Genomic DNA, 20,272 nt, shown 5'->3' with positions numbered 1-20,272 from the left:
TCTCTCTGCAGAACACAGTATGATAATTCCATTTAATCCTAGTTTAAACTATCACTAAATTCATAAATGTGAACTCAGATTTCATTATCCTTAAGATAAAAAAATAAACCCAACCTTTTTTAAATGAGGAAAAGATATTATTTTGGATAATAGTGTTTTTGGTCTTTTCCATCTGTGAGCTACAAAAATAAAACATAATGGATGGGCAACTCTTACATGTTGTCTTTATCAACTTTCCAAACTGATTTTGAAAGAATTCTTAATGTGATACATAATGTAAATAGAGAACACACTGTAATAAATGAAGATGCATTCATAATCCTATTTGTAATTAATAATTTATAGTGAAGCTATAGGAAAGAAGAACAGTATGAAGTTTTAGTACTGCCTAGAAACCAACACAGTTATTCTCTGTTTTTGTTTTTTCTCTCCCACAGATCAGTGAAGGAGCGGAGTGCATTTTCATTCCCAAAAAACTTTTTCTAGACAAAGCCCCTGTCAAGTCGAGAAAGATGGCTCTTGAGCTGGTGAAAAGCTACCCCTCAGAAAGCATAATTATGGAGAACTATGCTAGGCACCAAGCTTGGAATACCTACAAGGCCAAGCTTATTAGACAACATCTTGACAGACAAGCTATGCCAACTTCAGCTCGCTTTTCTTTTTAAAAGATGTCTATGGTAGCTGCCTTATGCCCAGATACTACTTCTTTTAGTTAATGAGATGATGATACTCAAGCATGTGCTAATGGGAAAATATGTACTGTCCATGACTATATACACATAGGATAATGCACATCTTACATGCCTTTTAAATAAAGTTTGTTCCATTGTATAGAACTGCAAATGTTTCTGTTCAAATAGGCCTGATCCTAAGAGCCAACAAAGACTCCAATGGGAGCTGTTGCCCTCAAAGATCAGAGCCTAAAAATCACCTGTATTTGTCCTACACTTCTCTTTTAAATAGTATGTCGAAGTTCCTACCTCCTCCACCACCACTCCAGGTCTGTCATCGTTCTCATTGGTCTGGCCACAGTCAGTATCATTGTTGTGGCCACAGTGGAAACAAAACAGCCAGCACACTGTAATGGAGATTTTGGTCGTCTTCTACACTATAAAAACTCATGTTAGACTGATGCTATTATAAAAACATTGATAAGCCTCTTGTGAACAAAGTCAGGGGAGCAGACAATCAAATACCGTGCGGTGCCAGTTTACCATTATGGGGAATGGATGGCACAATAGAAGAGGGAGAGCTGAGGTTGATATTAATGTTAGTAGAATAAAACAAAGAGGCCTGCATTTAGATGTATACGCTTTATATTTCTTCTTTCCATTGTTGTCGTAGGAAAGAATGATTCAGACTACAGGTTTGGGAGTTAAAGTCCTGAGTTTGAGCTTGCTGTTAATTCACTGCATGGTCTTAAGCAAATCATTTCACTTCCTTGCCTCAGTTTCCCTATTTGTAAAGTGGGGATAACAATCTATTTCACAGAAATGTTGTGAGGATAAATTACTGAACATTTCTATAATGCTTTGAACATATCAAGTGTTATATACAGTATGCCGAGCTGCCAGTAAATCTCCTCAATCTGCAGCTTTCTGTATATTCAGCCTTGTAGGGATTAATTTGTATCTCTGCAAAGCCTTTGCAGGCTTGTCTTCTGCTCTTTCTATAGCATTTCTTGTGCAAAGGAAAGCCCCAGGATATGGCGACTGCAAAACGGAATGTCTGGTAGAGCTAATAATCTCTGTGACAGTGTGCAGAAGGGCAGGAGAAGGATGTAAGGATTTGTCCTCCCCTTGTGTGACAGGAGAGCAAAGGACCACAATTGCACCTGGCTCAGTGGTCAAATGTAGAAATAGAAACTCCATGGGGTGACTTCCTGTCCATCTCAGTCAATAGAGCTAGCCAACCACTGTACCCTGCTGGAGGGTGTAGCATCAGTGATGATCGTGCACCTTCCCTCAGTGCTCCTGACAGCATGATGCTTGCTCAAAAGTGAACTCAGAAAAGGAGGAAACAGACAGAAGCAGAGGAAATCAAGGGAGGTGGGGTAAATTCCATCCCTTCAGAAACAGCAGGTCTCCAGGAAGAGCAATTGTCCTGATTTTAAAAGGAAAAAAAGGGGAAAACATCTTAGTAAGCAGGGACAAATTTAGCCCTGGTGTTAGGTACCCACTTTAAATTAGGGATGAATTTGTTCCCCACACTTTATTGAAGTTATCCTCCTATCAGAGAGTGGAGAACTTAAATAAGAATTTCCATGGGGACATCCTCAGAAATATATTGCAAAATCAAAACATTTAGTTCCACAAAAAGCACTTAAGATGACAACTAGGTATCTATCACATTGAAAAAACAAACCTTAAAAGTGATGAAATTAATAGTTAATAATGCAGCCCTCCCTTGAACACATTGATACCTACTTTTATCCCTATATGAAGTCATTTAAAACATGTTTAATCCCAATAAGTGTGTATATAGTTTATTCCACATTCTCAGAAAACGTTCACATTGTCAATGAGACTTAGTCTGAAATGTAAAAGCAGGAGAAGTTTTTTCTTTGTCTTAAAGTTACAAAACGGATCAAAATCAGAACCTTTGTTACTAGTTCAACACCAGAGAAGCTCTGCTAAATCACTGCCCCCCTCTGTCACCTGATCCCTTGTGGAGGTCTGTGCTAGAAATTTTGAAAATCTATTTGTGAAAAGGTGAGTGTAAGAGGGTGTACCTGGCCTTTGCAGCTTCCTACAGGAGGCCACACAGCCCTACTACTCCCTACCCCAGAAAGCAGCAAAATGGGAGGAAAAGAGCAGCAAAAGTGGGTCCTCCAGGCCTGCATAAAGAGGCCTCCATGGAGCAACCATCTTAGAAACTAGAGTGACTGTCTCTCAAGGGGCTAACAGGGCTAATGGCAGCCAATTAGAGCCCAGGTAAAAGGGGAGGCTGGCCCTTAATGGTTCAGTTGCTGGGTGGGAACAGAGAGATGAGGGAGGGTGCTTGTCTCTGGCCAAAGATGCTTGAGGGCTAGCTAATGGCTGCATTTTGCATAGTTGGGTTTGTAGGGTGAAAGAGGACCTGAGAACCTTAACCCTGAGATAAGGGTGAGGCTAAAGGCAGGAAGAGGCCCAGGGAAATAGCAGCAGTAAACTGAATCAAGTATGTGGCTGATGTTTTAGGGTCCCTAGGTTGGAACCTGGTGTGGTGGTTGGGCCTGGGTTCCTCTACTGGCCACAGGTAAAGTGGCATAAATTAGGGGACAAGGCTTAGTTGGGAGCTGCCTGAACACAGTGCCACTAGGCTGAAGACCCTAGAGAGGGCAAATAGATTGTTGATTAAACTCAAGACTCTGGAGGAGGTTCATTTGGACTTTATGATTTGGCTGGAGAGTCAAACCACCAAAGACCCTGCCAAGATTGACTGGTAGCCTCTAGAGGGACCAAGGGTGAGAAAAGGACTGTAGTACCACACCCTGCTGCTTGGAGGTGATCCAGAGGTGAGTGCCCTATGATAGTGATGGAGCAGCATAATGCAATCTACAAGTTTGTTTTTTCACAATTATTTTAATGACCATTTAAGATATGTTTCACTATTACATTCACAGAAGGAGAATACAGCATACATCTACTGAAAGATATGAAATGTTGAATTCCCCCCCTCCCCAGGCTTAGGAAAATATACTACTCAACTATAAAATGTCCACTCATCTATCCCTTCGCTGCTCCCTAGTCAAGTCTCTAAAACCAACAATTAGAAAGTTTTGCAACTGAACATTGATTATATGAGTGACATTTTGCTGACCTTCTTTCTCCCCCCCCGAGCAATAGGCAGGTTTTAGCTGCCTGCTTCCACTGGCCCTTTATAGAATTATTGGATTTCCTCAGAAAAGAAACCGAGAAGCTCTGGATCTGAGACTATTATTACTCCAAGGTTTCTCAGAGAACAGCCTTGCCTATGCTGTCCATTGACTCAATGTTATGGACCATACAAAACTGCTTCCATAAGGCACTCCCTTGTGAGCAAATTATCTCCATTTGGAAACTCACTGCTGGTAATTTTGGTTGCAACTTCTTCTGAAAAGAGGATTAGAGCAAAATCACTAACATCTATTAAAAAAAAACCCAAATGCTCTTTATCTAGTCTTGTTTTTCTTTTAATTTTTCTCTTCCAACCAGTGAAATAATTGACTGTATTTATTAATATATATAGAGATGTTTGTTTGTATTCTAATATGAGCAACTGTTTTCCTGGGCTAGCAAAATTAGGGAAAGGACAGTTACTGAATGGAAATATGGGCAAATATCAAGGTAGTGAGTTAATAACTGAATATACATACTAAAGCCTTCCGTCCAAATGTGAGGCTACAATAGAAAAAGCAAACAGGATGTCTAGCAACAAATGCTAGAAGAATTGGTTATGGAGCAGTTCGGCAATCAGGGAGTGCACACCACAAGGTCCTGTGACCCAGCCTCACAAGTTCATATGAATAGGAAACCTAAGCACAGGGCAGAATGGCAGAACTGTTCATCTACTGCTACAGAAAATCCAGGGCATGCATGCATATTAACATAGACTGGTATTCTCAAGGGGGACTTAGGCTGAGCATCTAACTTATAGAGTCCTTGCTATCAAGGGGAATTCTCAACCCCGAGTGAGGTGCCCAGGTTCACCACACAAGGCACTGGGAGCATTAGGTGCATAAAAATGGGATTCACAAGAGCCAGCACGCAGAGCAGAGAACTGCTTAACCTAACCAGTTGGAAATGCTGAGGGAAGGGGGTGGCCTAAACCCTACACTTCAAAAAGGCCAGGTTTACACTACATAGGTTTATTGACATAGGTACCACAGTCAAAGCTGTGAAAAAAACACACACCATTGCTGACATAGCTGTGCCAGCAAACCCCCAACATGGATGCAGCTATTCCACCATATGAGTGATTCTGTTCACATAGCTAATGTCATTGAGGTGGTAGTATAGTTATGTTGACAGAAAAACTCCTTTTGGCATATGCTATGTGATGTAGCTATACCAGCAAAGCATTTGCAATGTAAACAAGCTCTAACTCTGTGCTGGAAAGTAGGGGTGGAGAAATAAGCTTGGAGAAATTGTTCTATTTTACTTTACCATCTGGGCCATTACACAAAGTAAAACTATTTCCCCATGCTTATTACCCCCCACCCCCAACACACACACAGTTCCTTACATCTCCTTGTCAATTGCTGGAAATGGGCCATTTTCATTACCACTACAAACAGTTCTTTTTCTCTCCTGCTGATAATAGCTCACCTTAACTGATCACTCTCCTTATAGTGTGTATGGAAACACCCATTGTTTCATGTTCTCTGTGTATATATATATCTTCCTACTGTATTTTCCACTACATGCATCTGATGAAGTGGGCTGTAGCCCACGAAAGCTTATGCTCAAATAAATTTGTTAGTCTCTAAGGTGCCACAAGTACTCCTGTTCTTTTTGTGGATACAGGCTAACACAGCTGCTACTCTGAAACCTATCAGGAGAGAATGTTAATGCTGCTCAGATTGCTAGGCAGCGAAGGGGGCAGTAAATAGGGAATTTCTATGTAATGTTAATGAATGCAATGAATTGTAGGAGCTAGACACTGTAAGAGGGAACTAACAATTATTTGTAAAAAATGAGAAATTGAAATAGATTTGGAAAATGCAGTTCCAGAACCTTTGAACTGAGGGGAAGGAGATGTAGCTAGTTTGAGGCAAGCTGAGTATTTTTAGTAGGGCAGGCTGGAGCAGGTTATATTGCTGCCTGCTGCACTTTTAATCCTCCTCCCCACATGAAGGGAAATTGGAGTTAGACCTGCCCTGTGACCTTGAGGCTTGTTTCCGCCTTTGGCAAGCCTCTTCTCCCACAGGTGCCAACAGCCTGCCAACTCTGTGTTGGCTCACCAGGACAGGACTGCAAAGTGCTGGAAGGCAGCAGCCTAGAACATTAACATCCATTTGTACCTCCTGGTACTCGCCCAGACCTAATGGTTTCATTTTCTGTGGACCCCCCATTAGATCTTTTTTAGCATCATTTAAAAGCACCAGTGCCTTTTCCAGATATAGGGTCTAAACCTGAAGATCCAGAAGTCTGTCTTACTATGCCCCTGGTAGCAACCACCCTGCATTTTTCTCACTGGCTTACAAAGTAAAAAATTATTGTTAGAGGCATACCCGCTACATTTTAATCTGGATCTCAAATGTCCCAGAATGCAGGGCTGCGCAGATCTGGAAGTTTGGTTTAGCTTCTTGGAAGAAGAGTAGGCCAATATCAAGTATCTGAAGTTCTGGATCTCATACCTTCTGAGTTAAAGGTTTGGATGTCATAGGTCCTGATCCTGCTATCTGCTCTGTACAGCTGAACATCTCTGCTGATGCAGAGCTCCACTGACATCAATAGGGGTCTGCGTAAGTGCAGGGGTACACCCATGCAGAACAACTTGCAGGATCAGGACTTTCCATTGTTAGTTCTTTGGATCAGAATCTGTTGAGGTGTGTGAGCACACTACATAATTGTTGATGTATTATTCCTTTTGGAAATGCAGACAGCTGTAGTAAACAAAGTTAATACATTACATCAAACCACTAGAGAAGGTTATTTTTTTGTGACAGATTGCAGAGAAACCCCAAGTTCTCCATAATCGGAGGCAAACAACTTGATTTTTTTCTGTGCTTTAGTAATCTATCATTGCAGTAGGATGAAACTGGATTAAGATGCTGCATCTCAAATTTTAATGACATTGTACATACACAATAAAAGAACATGTCCATATGGACCAGGATTTGTTTAAAATTGTGTGCTTGCATACTCTATAGTCAAGATAAAAAGAAATGTATATCATGACCTCCGAGTAGGTTTATTTGGATTAAAAACTAATTTCATGCATTATGAAATATAGCAGATCTTCTCAACAAATGAGCACACGACAGTTTTAAAATACAAGTTTAATACATGAAATGTTTTAATATGGATTTTGTCTAGAGAGCTAACTATTAAATTAAGAATAAATTATGCATAAATGAAATAATGAATTATCACAAGTTAAATTATAAAGATTTTATGGGCAGTAAAACATAGCAGAAAGAGATGAATTACTATACACATGCCTTGTACTTTAAGGGCTTATAGCATTGTGTATGTGCCCCACTGCAAGAAACAACCATTGCAGACAAGGAAGTATAACAAGGTATTTAGTACTTTAGGAGGCAGCAGGATATGAAGGGATGAGCATAGGGTTAAGAGTCTGGAGAACAAAAGTTCTAATCCTGGGTCTTCTAATGATGCTGTGGGCAAGTTTCTTTGCTCCTCTGCCTCAGCTTCCCCATCTGCACAGGAAAGTATAATTGTACTTAATCGAGGTTGTGAGGTGATTATGTAGCTTTTGTACACTGCTTCAAAGATATGAAGTGTGATACGCCTGTTGAGTGCTATTAATAGTCTCTGCGGGTTGTGTATGGAGTAGAAGTACTTTTGCTTGTGGTCATACATAAGCAGAGCCATTGGCAAAAGAAGTGTTAACTTCCTAGCAGATACCATCCGGGGAAGGATTGTGTGAGATGCCACATAGTGAAGTGTTAAAGTATAAAAAGAAGCACTAAAGGCATTGTGTAGTGTAGTGCTGGGGAGAAGCCCGTGGTAGCGGTACATGTAGACATGGAGAAGGATAGGAGAGAGGTCCTGGAAGCCAAATTTAGGCTGCTAGATAAGAGATCGAAGTCCATGACCTCTATGGTAGCATTCTCTGAAATGCTTCCAGTTTCATGCACAGGGCCAGTTAGACAGGTGCAACTGCAAAGTCTTAATATGTGACTGAGATGATGGTGTAGGGAGGAGAGGTTTAGATTTATTAGGAACTGGGGAAGCTTTTGGGAGAGGGGAGCCTATACAGGAAAGATGGGCTCCACCTAAACCAAAACGGAACCAGATTGCTGGCACTTAAAATTAAAAAGGTCGTAGAACAGTTTTTAAACTAAGAGCTGGGGGAAAGCCGACAGGTGTGGCGGAGCATGTGGTTCGGACAACCCTTAGGGAATCTCCATATAGATCCTCCCCTATGTCCTAATAAGGAGGAGAGGATGGAAAATGATAAAATACAGGGAGGATCTGTTGAGAAACAGAAAAATGAAAAAAAGTCCGATTCAATTACGCCATGCAATAGGGGACAGCCAAAAAAATGACAAGTTTTTAAAATGCTTGTATACCAATGCTAAAAGTCTAGATAATAAGATGGGTGAACTAGAGTGCCTGGTATTAAATGAGGATATTGATATAATAGGCATCACAGAAACCTGGTGGAATGAGGATAATCAATGGGACACAGTAATACCAGGGTACAAAATATATCGGAAGGACATAACAGGTTGTACTGGTGGGGGAGTGGCACTATATGTGAAAGAAAGCGTAGAATCAAATGAAGTAAAAATCTTAATTGAACTAAATTGTACTATAGAATCTCTATGGATAGTAATTCTATGCTTGAAAAATAAGAACATAGCAGTAGGGCTATATTACAGATCACCTGACCACGATGGTATTAGTGACTCTGAAATGCTCTGGGAGATTAGAGAGACTATTAAAATAAAAAACTCAATAATAATAATGGGGGATTTCAACTATCCCCCTATTAACTGGGTACATATCACCTCAGGAAGGGATGCTGAGATAAAGTTTCTTGACACCTTAAATGACTGCTTCTTGGAGCAGCTAGTCCTGGAACCCACAAGAGGAGAGGCAATTTTTGACTTAGTCCTAAGTGAAGCACAGGATCAGGTCCAAGAGGTGAATATAGCTGGACTGCTTGGTAATGGTGACCATAATATAATTAAATTTAACATCCCTGTGATGGGGAAAACCCCACACCAGACCAACAGTGTAGCATTTAATATCAGACAGGGGGACTACACAAAAACGAGGAAGTTAGTGAAACAGAAATTAAAAGGTCCAGTACCAAAAGTGAAATCCCTGCAAACTGCATGGAAACTTTTTAAAGACACCATAATACAGGCTCAACTTAAATATATGCCCCAATTTAAAAAACACAGTAAGAGAACCGTAAAAGAGCCACCATGGTTAAACAACGAAGTAAAAGAAACAATAAAAGGCAAAAAGGCATCCTTTAGAAAGTGTAAGATAAATCCTAATAAGGAAAATAGAAAAGAGCATAAACTCTGGCAAATGAAGTGTAAAAATATAATTAGGAAGACCAAAAACAGAATTTGAAGAACAGCTGGCCAAAGACTCCAAAAGTAATAGCAAAATTTTTTTTAAAATACATCAGAAGCAGAAAGCCTGTTGAACAACCAGTGGGGACACTGGATGATTGAGATGCTAAAGGAGCACTCAAAAGCTATAAGGCCATTGTGGAGAAACTAAATGAATTCTTTGCATTGGTCTTCACGGTTGAGGATGTGAGGGAGATTCCCAAACCTGAGCCATTCTTTTTGGGTGACAGATCTGAGGAACTGTCCCAAACTGAGGTGTCATTAGAGGAGGTTTTGGAACAAATTGATAAACTAAACATTAATAGTCTCCAGGACCTGATGGTATTCACCCAAGAGTTCTGAAGGACCTCAAATGTGAAATTGCAGAACTACTAACTGTCATCTGTAACCTATCATTTAAATCAGCTTCTGTACCAAATGACTGGAAGATAGCTAATGTGATGCCAATTTTTTAAAAGGGCTCCAGAGGTGACCCTGGCAACTACAGGCCAATAAGCCTCACTTCAGTACTGGACAAATTGGTTGCAATTATCATAAAGAACAAAATTGTCAGACACATGGATGAACATAATTTGTTGAGAAATAGTCAACATGATTTTTGTAAAGGGAAATCGTGCCTCACCAATCTACTAGAATTCTTTGAGGGGGTAAACAAGCACATGGACAAAGGAGATCCTGTGGATATAGTGTATTTAGATTTTCAGAAAGCCTTTGACAAGGTCCCTCACCAAAGGCTCTTAAGCAAAATAAGCAGTCATGGGATGAGAGGGAAGGTTCTCTTATTGATTGGTAACTGGTTAAAAGATAGGAAACAAAGAGTAGGAATAAAGGGTCAGTTTTCAGAATGGAGAGAGGTAAATAGTGGTGTCTCCCAGGGGTCTGTACTGGGCCCAGTCCTATTTAACATATTCATAAACGATCTGGAAAAAGGGGTAAACAATGAGGTGGCAAAATTTGCAGATGATACAAAACTACTCAAGATAGTTAAGTCCCAGGCAGACTGCGAAGAGCTACAGAAGGATCTCACAAACCTGGGTGACTGGGCAACAAAATGGCAGATGAAATTTAATGTTGATAAATGCAAAGTAATGCATATTGGAAAACATAATCCCAGATATACACATACAATGATGAGATCTAAATTAGCTGTTACCATTCAAGAAAGCAATCTTGGAGTCATTGTTCTCTGAAAACATCAATTCAATGTGCAGCGGCAGTCAAAAAACAACAAAAACAAAACATGTTGAGAATCATCAAGAAAGGGATAGATAATAAGCCAGAAAATATCATATTGCCTCTGTATAAATCCATGGTACTCCCACACCTTGAATACTGACTGCAGATGTGGTCACCCCATCTCAGAAAAGTTATATTGGAATTGGAAAAGGTTCAGAAAAGGGCAACAAAAATGATTAGGGGTATAGAACGGCTTCCGTATGAGGAGAGGTAAATAAGACTGGGACTTTTCAGCTTGGAAAAGAGGCAACTAAGGGGGGATATGATAGAGGTCTATAAAATCATGAGTGGTATAGAGGAAGTAAATAAGGAAGTGTTATTTACTCCTTCTCATAATACAAGAACAAGGGGCCACCAAATGAAACTAATAGGTAGCAGGTTTAAAACAAACTCAAAGAAGTATTTTTTTACGTAACGCACTGTGGACTTCTGGAACTCCTTGCCAGAGGGTGTTGTGAACGCTAACACTATAACGGGGTTCAAAAGGGAGCTAGATAGATTCATGGAAGATAGGTCCATCAATGGCTATTAACCAGGATGGGGAGAAATGGTGTCCCTAGCCTCTGTTTGCCAGAAGCTGGGACTGGGTGACAGGGCATGGATCACTTGATGATAACCTGTCTGTTTATTCCCTCTAAGGCACCTGCCATTGGCCACTGTCAGAGGACAGGATACTGGGCTTGATGGACTTTCGGTCTGACCCAGTATGGCCGTTCTTATGTTCTTATTGTATCAGGAATCGGGACAGGAGAGTGGTTGTTATGAGGCTAGCTTGGGATCTTGAGTGTACTCCTGTCCCTCTGTTTAGAACATTCAAGCTGACTATACTGTACTTTTCTGAGAGGACACACTGCCTAGCAGCTAAAAAGCAGGCCTGAGAGTCATGAGTTCTAGGTCCTAATCATGACTCTACAATTTACTTTGTACGTTCGGGTATGTCACCTTCTTTAAGACTCAGTTTCCTCATCTGTAAATGGGAAAACCATCACTTACCTACTTCACAAGAGTTTTGTTAGGCTTAGTTCACTAATTTTTGTAAATTACTGTGACCTGTCCAGGTAGAAGTCAATATAAGAGTGCCCAATATTAAGGGTTTATTATCCTTGTACATGACTTAGGAACTTGGTTGTGAAAAATCCTTTTATTTTCTCAGTTCAGTGGACATTTTTAACGGAAGGAAAACCATGAGAACTAGAAACTTGTGGAATTACCTTTTTCCTGGTACTAGTTTTGCCTCACTTGATAGAGGGCTGTGTAACTTTCCTCATCAAAATGTATGCACTTAAGCAAGGTAACACAATGATTTTAGTTTTATTGTATAGGTTTTTTTAAAAACGTATAATTCCTAACATGCCCAGCTGATGTTCTGTATAGTTGTGAACTACATAGGGGGTGTCTCTGCATATTTGCTGTTTACCAGATGCAAGGCAGTTTACAATCGTTCTATTGATTTGCTGTTTTTAAGCCTGTAATTCAAGTGTATTATAGCCCCATCTTCACTCATTCAAACATTCTTCTTCTGGGCTCTATCTTTCCATGCTGAGGCGTCACCTCAAAGAGAATTGTCTGACAATTTGTGTTTCAGCTTCATGGGCTCAGTGAAGCATTCCTGCCAAAGCTGGGGCTCAGCTCCATTGCGATCACAATCTGAGGTGAGCGTTGCTCACTGAAGTGTGTGGTGCATTTCAAATGAATCAGAATTTTGATCAGAAATGTTGCGCTGAAACTAGTAGAAATTTTCTGTGGGTTATTCAAGAGCAGAAACGGTGAATTTCATCCCAGTGTGTCTGCATTACTGTTAAGATATTATTAAAATACCTTACCAATGGCAGGGCGTTCTTGCAAAAAAACAAGTGCATGTTGTTGGGAAACTTTACTATTACCTTTCTGGTGAATATGGAGCAAAAGCGGGGGTGAGAGGGATGGGGAGGGAGAGAGATGCCAGAAACAAGCATTTCACATGGGAAGAAAGCTGAAAGTTATTGGAACTGGCAGTGACACAAGAAAAGAAGTTACAACAAATGAAAACAGGTCAAACTCTCATTCACTTTTCCTGAGTAGACATTCTTGGAGCCGGAAAGTGGAAGAGGTATCTCTGTCTCTGGCTGAACTGTGTATTAAAGGAAATTAGCAAATTTTGCAGATTTGTATTTGTACACGGTGGAGCTCTTGCAACAGATAGATTTAAATGCTTCCTAATTTGAGTAACCAAGAAGTAGAACAATGAGAGAACAATCAACACTTGCACTCTAAGCTAACTTTACTGTTCAGCATACTGAAATTATGAAGAGGGATTATTTAAACATGTTGTGCTACATGGATACCTTGTATAACTTCAGCTAAATCAATGCAGTTTTTTACCAGGGATAAATGTGAACCATGACATGATCCAACGGGGAACTGCTCGATAGCTTTGAGCATACACTTATAGAGACATTGGACTCATACTCTTCTGGGATCTTGTTTTAATTAGAAAACTGCAGTTACTTTTTTCTTATTTGTGCGGAGCCATAGGTGCGACCAGCGCCACCTTTTTTCATGTGGCAATAGCGGAACAGTGAACACAACGCTGTGACTAGAGGTGGATCTTAAGGTCTTTTATCCAGCCCAGAGAACCACACGACAGTTGCAGTTCAGTGATTTCCTCACTTTCCATCTATGGAGTAAGTATATGCATCCTCCATGTTGCGTGCGGATACAAGTTAAGAGCTGTCCATATATGCCATGTGGAGAAGAAGCCTGGCACTTGCAGAGTTGTTGTTTTGGTACACTGGCAGCTGACCAGGCTTCAGACAATCTTCTGCAAACATCCTTTTCTTCCACAAAGAGGGCTGTGTCATGAGACCAGAAAGGTTTTCTTTATTTTAGTCAGTGACGAGGGGGATATTCTAGGTCACAGAGGAGCGGTAGTGTGGTATTTGCCATGATCTTTATGTACTCTCTAATTGTCCAACACCTTGTTGGATAGTTGCTGGTGCAATGTTAGCCAGTACCAATAGCCATGGAAGTGACCAGTGCCTAGCAACTTTACAGAGAAGATGTCTATCCCCAAAGAGCTTATATACAACATTTCAGTGCCATTAGAGCTTTTCATTGTAGTCAAACACATCTGATTATAGTAATGATATAATAGATACCAGCCTGAGTATAAATTAAGCTTTCATGGTCATTGGGTCTAAAGTTAAAAGGGAATTTAGGAGCAAGAAAGTTTAAAAAAATATTTGAAGGACATCTCACAAATCTTTAGGAAAATAACATACATTCATGTTGTCCAGACTGATCAATCATGTAAGCATCTCAGGGGGAGAGAGCAAATTTCCATTTCTCTAGAATGCCAGCAGTGAGGCCACCAAATGAGGCTCCATTAAAGCATTCTCCAGCTCATCCAGGCTGCTTTGTCTTGTTCTTTTCCAAAAGATTAATTTGTGATTAGGACACATGACAAATAAGCCAAAGGGTAGTCAGAGGCAAAGAAAAAGGGATTAACAATTTCAGTATGTCATGTATTCTGGAAGTTAGGCTATGTAATTGGTTTGAAGAGTGTCAGAACATGGCACTGAACAATGAGTTTGTGACAGACACGAAACCTTGCTCCTTGCATGCTCCCCATGAATTTGACAGGAGTCCTGTCTCTTCAGAGTTAAGCCTTGAAACAAAGTGCACTTGAGTGTTTTCAGTTTAGCTGTGACTGATGCACAATAAGCTGTTTATTTCTGCAGTGTCCCCCAGCCCCTGGAGCATTTGCTGTTTTGCTGAAGTGCATGTTGAAGAAATCCAATAGTCAGTTAAGTCTTATTAGCTGGAGCTCATTACCTTGAAAGCAGGGTTTAAAAAGACCCAGCAGAAACAGAGTTCTGGCACTTAACTCTCAGCCTGTATTGTGATGTTAACAGAGAAAATCAGCCTGGAGTTGTTCACTTTTTTGCTACTGTCTTACATACAAAGCCTGAAATCTGTGTTCACTCCCCCAGCAGTGTCAAGTCTGATGTTCCTTGGTATCACTGGAGGACTTATCTGAGGAGGGGAGAGGGGATAGAATTTACTTATTGGCTTTTCTTTGGCCCCATCCTTGTAGTAGCTAAATGACTGACAGTCATCAATGAATTTAGCCTCCCATCACCCCTGTTAAAGAGTGAAGATAATGTTCATCAACCTGACTCTTTCACTCCTCTCCCTGAAAGGACCATCTCACCAACTCTGCCTTACCCCCAACTTCTGTTTGTTTCACTCTTGCTGCTGACGCTATGGAGACAGTCCCATGACTATTGAGACTATGTCCACTACAAGTCTCCTACTTCCACTCTGCTGTTTTCCTGATCCAGCAGCACAACTCCTCTCAACAACTCCCACGCATGCAATCCCAGGGCATATCATTATCTTGCTGTTTGTTCCTCTATAACATTAGAAGCTTTCTCAACTGTGAATTGGAAAGTGGGGCAGTTGCTTCCTTCTTAAGAGTTTTCTCCCAACAATTCTAGTTGTACAAGCATTAAACATGAGCTAACACTGTCTCCACCAGTTGCCTCCTACCATCTTCCCCCTCTTCTTTCTTCTGAATCCCAATCTTTCTGTAATGACACTGTCTCATGTTCCCATCCTCACCACCTCCAATGCTTACCCTCACCATCACTCCCATTCTTCATAGATCCTCTGTTAGTAGCTAGGTTGTGTAGGGAAAGAAGAAAAAAGTTTCCCTTTCTGTCCCTTCTCGTACAAGCCAGAGCTCTTGAAAACCTCTGTCATGTGCTTTGCCAGGGAAGTTGATGCAGCTATCCAGGAGCTGGGCTCTGTAATCCATTAGGGCTTTCATTATAGTGGAGTAGTAGCCTTTTAAGCTAATATTTGCCTGTGGTGGGTAGGGACTTGTTAAAAAACAATTCCTTCAATAGCTTCACTGAAGTTGGGGAAGCTCCATTCACACTAAAACCCTTCCTTTTCTTATCAGGTTTTTTTTAGATCAGACTCTCACAGCTCTGCAGGATGTTATTGCACTGCAAATCTTTTACCCAGTGGGCCCAGCTGCAGACTTGCCCATCACAAACATTTGAGCCATGAACGATACTTTATTTGTAACCAACTTGGACTCATAAGGTTAGAAGGGACTGCAAGGATCATCTAGTCTAACCCCCTGCCCAGATACAGAATTTGTTGTGTCTAAACCATGCAAGACTTGTGGCTATCCAGCCCCCTTTTGAAAACCTCCAGTGAAGGAGTTTCCACAGCCTCCTGAGACAGTCTGTTCTATTGTCCTATTCTTACAGTTAGGAATTTTTTCCTGAAATTTAATCTAAATCTGCTATGCTGTAGTTTGAACTCAATGCCTCTTGTCCTGCCCTCTGTGGCAAGAGAGAACAGTTTTTTCCTCCATTTTTTTTATGGCAGCCTTTCTGTATTTGAAAACCACTATCATATCCCCCCTTAATCTCCTCTTTTCCAAATGAAACCTACCCAGTTCCTTCAACCTTTGCTCATATGGCTTGCATTCCATCCCTTTGATCATCTTTGTTGCTTGCCTCTGCATCCTTTCCAGTTTTGTTACATCCTTTCTATACATTGGTGACCACATTTGGACACGGTACTCCAACTGGGGCCTAACCAGCGCTGAGTAGAGCAGTACTATCACCTCACCACGTGATTTGTTTTTTGCAGCAGCAGCATCACATTGCTGATTCATGCAGAGGTTATGATTCACCACAACTCCCAGAGACTTCTCAGCAGTGCTGCTGTCAAGCCAGTTTTCCCCCATTCTGTATTTGTGCATTTGGTTTTTCTTTCCTAAGTGCAGGATCTTACATTTGTCTTTGGTGAATTTCATTTTGTTGTGTATAGTTCAGTTCTCCAATTTATCAAGATCCCTCTGAATTTTAAACTTTAAGTATTGGCAACCCCACCCCAGCTTTGTGTCCTCTGCAAATTTGACCAGTATTCTATATTATTTATATATATTCTGGCACTTCTTGGAATAGCGTGGGCCCACTCCTGCCAGTATCACCTTGTATGCACAGTATGTGCAATATCATGGGGGATCCTATTTTCAAGAGTACCCTGCTCTGTCCCTACCAGTATAATCTTGAATGCAGTATGTGTATCATGTCACACCAGTGGGGGCAGAGTGGCTCACTATTCAAAATGCTGTCTCCGCATCTGTCCAGTTTTGTCCAATCATGTCCAATTTCGTCTTAGTACTGGATGGGGGACAAACCAGCCAAGAAGAAGACTGTCTGGTATAAAACCAGGGCCTGCCTAGTGGGAGTGGGAGTGTTCTAGAGAGAGCTTAATGGATGAGTGGCAGGGGTTGAAGTTGTGGTGGAAATCTATAAGGGAGTTTAGGTCACCTGCCTAGAATATGGGTTTTTTTTCATCCTCACACTACCATCAACTTCCTGAATTTTCATCCTCTGGAGAGATGACCTAAACACCCTCAGATTTTCACCATAACTTCTACCACTGCCACTATTCATTTAACTCTCATTAGAGCAATCCCATGCTAGCATCAGCTCCCTGGACACACAATCATCTTCAGCAATAGAACATTACAGACAGCTATACACAAGAAATTCATAGATCACCACACCTACCTTCACAGACCCAGTAACCACCCCAAACACACTGAGAAATCTGTTCTCTAGAGCCAGGCACTCAGATACCAGAGAATATGCTCTGAGGAGAAAGTCTGGGATATACACCTTAACACATGTAAATCTGCTTTCACTAGATAAAGACACTCCACCAGAGAGGTAGATTGCATGGTGGAATGGGCAACCTAAATATTCCAAGAAAATACAGAAATAAAACCCCTTCTGCCGACGCACCTCTAGTTGTCTCCTACCACCCCACACTGGAATCCGTATGGTTTATGATCAAATAATTACAACCCAAACTCAATTAGGATCACATCCTGAAAGGAATTATTTTCTGAATCCCCTTTTCTGGCCTTCAAACAATCCCAAAACACCATCAGAAGCAAGATCCTCACAGACCAGGACCCACCAACTCCAAGCAGCACCACACCCTGCCAGAACAGATGCAAAACTGTAGACATATCTGCACTGCTCTATATTATCTGGGGTTCTCTCAACCCAAAGCTCTTGGTAACTTTACTCTTTGCAAGGTGGTATCAGGAAATTAAATCAGATGGATGGGCTGTGGCCCCATTGATTTAAGATTGGCACAAACCCAAAGTGCTTTTATCCAAAATTACTATTTTATTAGATTTCCAGCACACATAGATATGCAAAAGTATTACAGAACCACCAAACAATAGTTATCCATGGTTTGGAGGGGCCTCAGGTAGTCAAACGATAAGGTTCAAGGGGCCAGCTATCCGCCTGTCGCTGGAGATTCCAAGAGATATACAGGTCAAATCCAAATCACTCAGATCTCTTTCCTTTTTTGTGCTCGATGTCACAGCTTGTCAATCACCAATAACCACTGAGCAAGCAGTTTGTTAAGCAAGAAATTTCAAACTATTAGTTATACAGATGTGTTTTTGGAAGGAGTCCACAGTCTCATGGGCCCCAAAACACACACACCAGAAGTCCAATATAGACAAATTTCCGGTCTTTCCAAAATCACATACTTCACCAGTTTGAAAGTAGCAAGACAGGATGGCACAGGATCATGCTCAGTTCTCGTGGTCACTCCCTCTCCCCTCCTGGCCTGCTGAGTTATGCTAAGGCTGTTACAAAGGCCTTACAGCTGCTTTTGGAAATAAGCATAATAATCAATACTCCAGCACTGGCAGTGGCCTAGGCATTTTGCTGGGCTGTCAAAATCTCCCCTAACAGTCAACACCCCTCATAACACATCTTTCCAAGATCCACGAGTCCTACACATACCTATCAACACATGGTGTACCTCGTCCATTGCACTAACTGCCCCAATAACTATATGGGGAAAACCAGCCACTTGCAACACTCTTGAATTCACAGAAAAATGCTAAAAGACAAAAACACCTTATCACCAGGGAGTGAACACTTTTCACAAAAGCAGCAAAGAATCCTGTGGCACCTTATAGACTAACAGACATTTTGGAGCATGAACTTTCGTGGGTGAATACCCACTTCATCAGATGCATGTAGTGAAAATTTCCAGGGGCAGGTATATATATGCAGGCAAGCTAGAGATAATGAGGTAGTTCAATCAGGGAGGATGTGGCCCTGTTCTAGCAGTTGAGGTGTGAAAACCAAGGGAGGAGAAACTGGTTTTGTAATTGGCAAGCCATTCACAGTCTTTGTTTAATCCTGAGCTGATGGTGTCAAATTTGCAGATGAACTGAAGCTCAGGAGTTTCTCTTTGAAGTCTGGTCCTGAAGTTTTTTTTGCTGCAGGATGGCCACCTTAAGGTCTGCTATAGTGTGGCCAGGGAGGTTGAAGTGGTCTCCTACAGGTTTTTGTATATTGCCATTCCTAATATCTGATTTGTGTCCGTTTGTCCTTTTCTGTAGCGACTGTCCAGTTTGGCCGATGTACATAGCAGAGGGGCATTGCTGGCATATGATGGCGTATATTACATTGGTGGACGTGCAGGTGAATGAACTGGTGATGGTGTGGCTGATCTGGTTAGGTCCTGTGATGGTGTCACTGGTGTAGATATGTGGGCAGAGTTGGCATTGAGGTTTGTTGCATGGATTGGTTCCTGAGCTAGAGTTACTATGGTGCAGTGTGCAGTTACTGGTGAGAATATGTTTCAGGTTGGCAGGTTGCCTGTGGGCAAGGACTGGCCTGCCACCCAAGGCCTGTGAAAGTGTGGGATCATTGTCCAGGATGGGTTGTAGATCCCTGATGATGCGTTGGAGAGGTTTTAACTGGGGACTGTATGTGATGGTCAGTGGAGTCCTGTTGGTTTCTTTCTTGGGTTTGTCTTGCAGTAGGAGGCTTCTGGGTACAAACCTGGCTCTGTTGATCTGTTTCCTTATTTCCTCGTGCGGGTATTGTAGTTTTGAGAATGCTTGGTGGAGACTTTGTAGGTGTTGGTCTCTGTCTGAGGGGTTAGAGCAGATGCGGTTGTACCTCAGTGCTTGGCTGTAGACAATGGATCGTGTAATGTGCCCGGGATGGAAACTGGAGGCATGAAGGTAGGCATAGCGGTTGGTAGGTTTTCGGTATAGGATGGTGGTAATGTGACCATCACTTATTTGAACCGTGTTGTCTAGGAAGTGGACCTCCCGTGTAGATTGGTCCAGGCTGAGGTTGATGGTGGGGTGGAAGCTGTTGAAATCGTGATGGAATACCCAGAGTCTCCTTCCCATGGGTCCAGATGATGAAGATGTCATCAATGTAGCGTAGGTAGAGAAGGGGCGTGAGTGGACGAGAGCTGAGGAAGCGTTGTTCCAGATCTGCCATAAAAATATTGGCATATTGTGGGGCCATGCGGGTGCCCATAGCGGTGCCACTGATCTGGAGATATATATTGCCATCAAATTTGAAATAGTTGTGTGTGAGGATAAAGGCACAGAGCTCAGCAGCCAGTTGTGCTGTGGCATCATCAGGGATACTGTTCCTGACAGCTTGTATTCCATCTGTGTGTGGGATGTTCGTGTAGAGAGCCTCTACATCCATGGTGGCTAGGATGGTGTTTTCTGGAAGTTCACCAATGCATTGTAGTTTCCTCAGGAAATCAGTGGTGTCACGGAGATAGCTGGGAGTGCTGGTGCTATCTCTGTGGCACCACTGATTTCCTGAGGAAACTACAATGCATTGGTGAACTTCCAGAAAACACCATCTGACGAAGTGGGTATTTACCCATGAAAGTTCATGCTCCAAAACGTCTGTTAGTCTATAAGGTGCCACAGGA

General features: G+C 41.6%; 1 protein-coding gene across 1 annotated transcript in view; it reads left to right on the top strand.

The window, feature by feature from the left end:
- LOC115652666 (cyclic nucleotide-binding domain-containing protein 2-like) overlaps positions 1-788 on the top strand; it is an 86,745-nt gene extending 85,957 nt beyond the window's left edge. Inside the window, exon 16 of the mRNA XM_030565063.1 lies at positions 438-788. Coding sequence (XP_030420923.1) covers positions 438-665 — 228 coding nt within the window. The 3' untranslated portion in view covers positions 666-788. The remainder of the gene's footprint in view (positions 1-437) is intronic.
- The last annotated feature ends 19,484 nt before the right edge of the window (positions 789-20,272 follow it).

Source organism: Gopherus evgoodei, chromosome 5, assembly GCF_007399415.2.
Source record: "Gopherus evgoodei ecotype Sinaloan lineage chromosome 5, rGopEvg1_v1.p, whole genome shotgun sequence".
Classification (NCBI taxonomy): domain Eukaryota; kingdom Metazoa; phylum Chordata; order Testudines; family Testudinidae; genus Gopherus; species Gopherus evgoodei.
This window is presented reverse-complemented; position numbering and strand designations above follow the sequence as displayed.